The sequence below is a fragment of the Colobus angolensis genome, unplaced genomic scaffold (genome assembly GCF_000951035.1).
Source record: "Colobus angolensis palliatus isolate OR3802 unplaced genomic scaffold, Cang.pa_1.0 Scaffold22, whole genome shotgun sequence".
NCBI lineage: Eukaryota > Metazoa > Chordata > Mammalia > Primates > Cercopithecidae > Colobus > Colobus angolensis.
In genome coordinates this window covers 2,992,947-2,995,375 of record NW_012115377.1, presented here as the reverse complement: position 1 = coordinate 2,995,375, position 2,429 = coordinate 2,992,947, and the positions used below count along the sequence as shown (strand labels likewise).

The following is a 2,429-nucleotide window of genomic DNA, read 5'->3' as shown; positions in this document are numbered from 1 at the left end:
GAGCCACCGCGCCCGGCCTTAAATTAATTTTTAAGATATCACTCCTGAGACATTAGAAACCAGGCAGGCAGGTGGGAGTCAGAGGCTAAAAACAGGAGTCAGAGCCGGGCGCGGTGGCTCACGCCTGTAATCCCAGCACTTTGGGAGGCCGAGGTGGGCCGAGGTTTACAAGGTCACGAGTTCAAGACCAGTCTGACCAACATGGTGAAACCCCGCTTCCACTAAAACTACAAAAAAAGTAGCGGGGCGTGGTAACTTGTGCCTGTAATCGCAGCTACTTGGGAGGCTGAGGCAGGAGAGTTGCTTGAACCCAGGAGACAGAGGTTGCAGTGAGCTGAGATCGCACCAGTGCACTCCAGCCTGGGCCACAGAGGAAGACTCCATCTCAAAAAAAAAAAAAAGGAGCCAGAGGCATTGGTGGAGGGCAGAGTGTGGGCTGCCTTTCTGGGTCGGGCTGGAGAGAGTGGGGCATTGGTGGTGTTCGGGGTCCTGGGGAAGGGACCCGTTAGGAGGTGGGGAACTGCTGAACAGGCCTGGCACTGCCCGGCGGCCGCGGTCTCCTGGCACCTAGTTGTCCTATTGGTATTAATGGAGCTCTTGTCACAGGCTGCCCCTCCCTGTGGCCAGTGGCAGTGTTGATCTGCTCAGCCTCCCGGACAATCCTGGTCCCTTTCCGCAGCCCTCAGGCGTCTGAAAGGCAGTGTGCAGGTGGCGAGAGTCATACCCAGGCCCCCGGCTTGCCCAGCCCACGCTCCCACTGAGCCTGCCTCTGTCCGTAGGAGTTCATTGCCGTCAGCCAGCTCCGCGGCTCCACCCAGGGCAAGATCCTCTGCTTCTACGGCCCCCCTGGCGTGGGCAAGACCAGCATTGCCCGCTCCATCGCCCGCGCCCTGAACCGAGAGTACTTCCGCTTCAGCGTCGGGGGCATGACTGACGTGGCTGAGATCAAGGGCCACAGGTAGGCCCAGCTCCGAGCTCTCCCCACGGGCTCCCCTCAGCTGTGCTGCCAGGCTTCGTCTTCTCCAGTCACTGTTAACATTTGGTAGAGCAATCGGGGTCGCGGGCAGCCAGTTCCACTCGCGCTAGAGTAACTGAAAAGTCCAGCCATGTGGCGGACTTCAGGCCTGGCTGATTCCAGACGCTCAAACAGCGCTGGCAGGAATCTCCATGGCTTGACCCCTGGGAGAGAGACATCTCGGCCGGCCCTCAGTAGACGCCCCTAGTAGTTCCAGCTCAGGTCCTGCGGTGCCCCGGCCAGAGCTGCAGGGCCGGCATTTGCCATGCACACGCTGGTTTATGTGGGCTGTGGCTGATGCCCCAGGACTCAGAGTGAGGTCGGCCTCACCCCCCACCCTGAAGTCTGGGCTGGAGTCAGGAGAGACGGTCTCCAGTGAGGACCGGGCTGCGCACACCGGAGAAACCTCGGCGCCTCTGTGGGCTCCCTCCTCCCGGCCGGCCTCAGGCCCAGAGCAAGGGCCATGGCCCTCAGCGTTCAGCACCTTCCCACCTGGCTCTTCGGGTGGGCAGCCAGGCGCGGCTTCTGCGGCTTCCCTCCTCGCCAACCTCTGTAGACCACGGTTGTTGGGAAACCATAGCCCCAGTGAAAGCCGAGCGTGAGGCATCTGCTAAGTCTGCCACCTGTTTCCGTCCTGCAAGGCGTTCACTCGAGTCCGGGTTTAAAGTGAACATTTCTGGCTCCTCTAAAAACATCCCCAGCTCTGGATCCTCCAGGCTCAGGCCTTCTCAGCGTTCGCCTGCCCGCCGCAAGGGTGACAGCGTGCTGGCCCGCGCCGTGTCCAGTCCCCAGGGCGCGGCCACTCTCACCAGCCTGGAGTTGGGAGGAGCTGGAGGAGGTGGGGCCAGTGCAGTTTTGGGGGTCCCAGATTGACCAGGGGGGTGGGGGCCTGGAGAGTGGGAGGACGGGACCTGTTTTGCAGGTCCTTGGATGGGGTGGGGGTCTGAGCAGGAAGGAACGGCTGGGTGAAGGTGGAGGGTGGGTGTGGGGGGCACCCACTCCTTCCTGGGCACACAGTTTGAGGTGGTCCTGAAGCCTCTTGGGCCCTGGTTCAGGGATGGCTGGAAGTGCAGACAAGGCCCACTCACTGCCGGAGGAGAGACCCTGGCGGGGTCTGAACGAGCCTGAGCCGCCTCCGGCCTTGGGAGGGAGTCACCAGGGAGCGGGCCTGCAGGGATGGCAGGCGTCTGTGCTGACGTGTCTCTGGGTTCCTGAGACAAGGACAAGGACAGGAGACCGGCTGTGGGGAGATGGATCACTGTTGATAACAGCAGCAAAACCCTCCTCTGCCCACAGGACCCTGCATGACCTGTCCCACCCCTCCCTCTCCCTCTCCTCTTCCTCCCCCATTCCTCTACCCACTTCCCTCTCCATCCCCTCCCTTTCCCTCCCTTCCCTCCCTTCCCCTCCTCCC

At 62.0% G+C, this 2,429-nt stretch overlaps 1 protein-coding gene across 5 annotated transcripts in view; it reads left to right on the top strand.

Moving 5' to 3' along the window:
* The window catches only part of LONP1 (lon peptidase 1, mitochondrial), a 30,680-nt gene that overhangs the window by 22,255 nt on the left and 5,996 nt on the right, over positions 1-2,429 (top strand). For all 5 annotated transcript variants that reach the window (XM_011943499.1, XM_011943497.1, XM_011943496.1 and 2 more), the window contains one exon: positions 780-958. In XM_011943499.1, the coding sequence (XP_011798889.1) occupies positions 780-958 (179 nt within the window). The remainder of the gene's footprint in view (positions 1-779; positions 959-2,429) is intronic.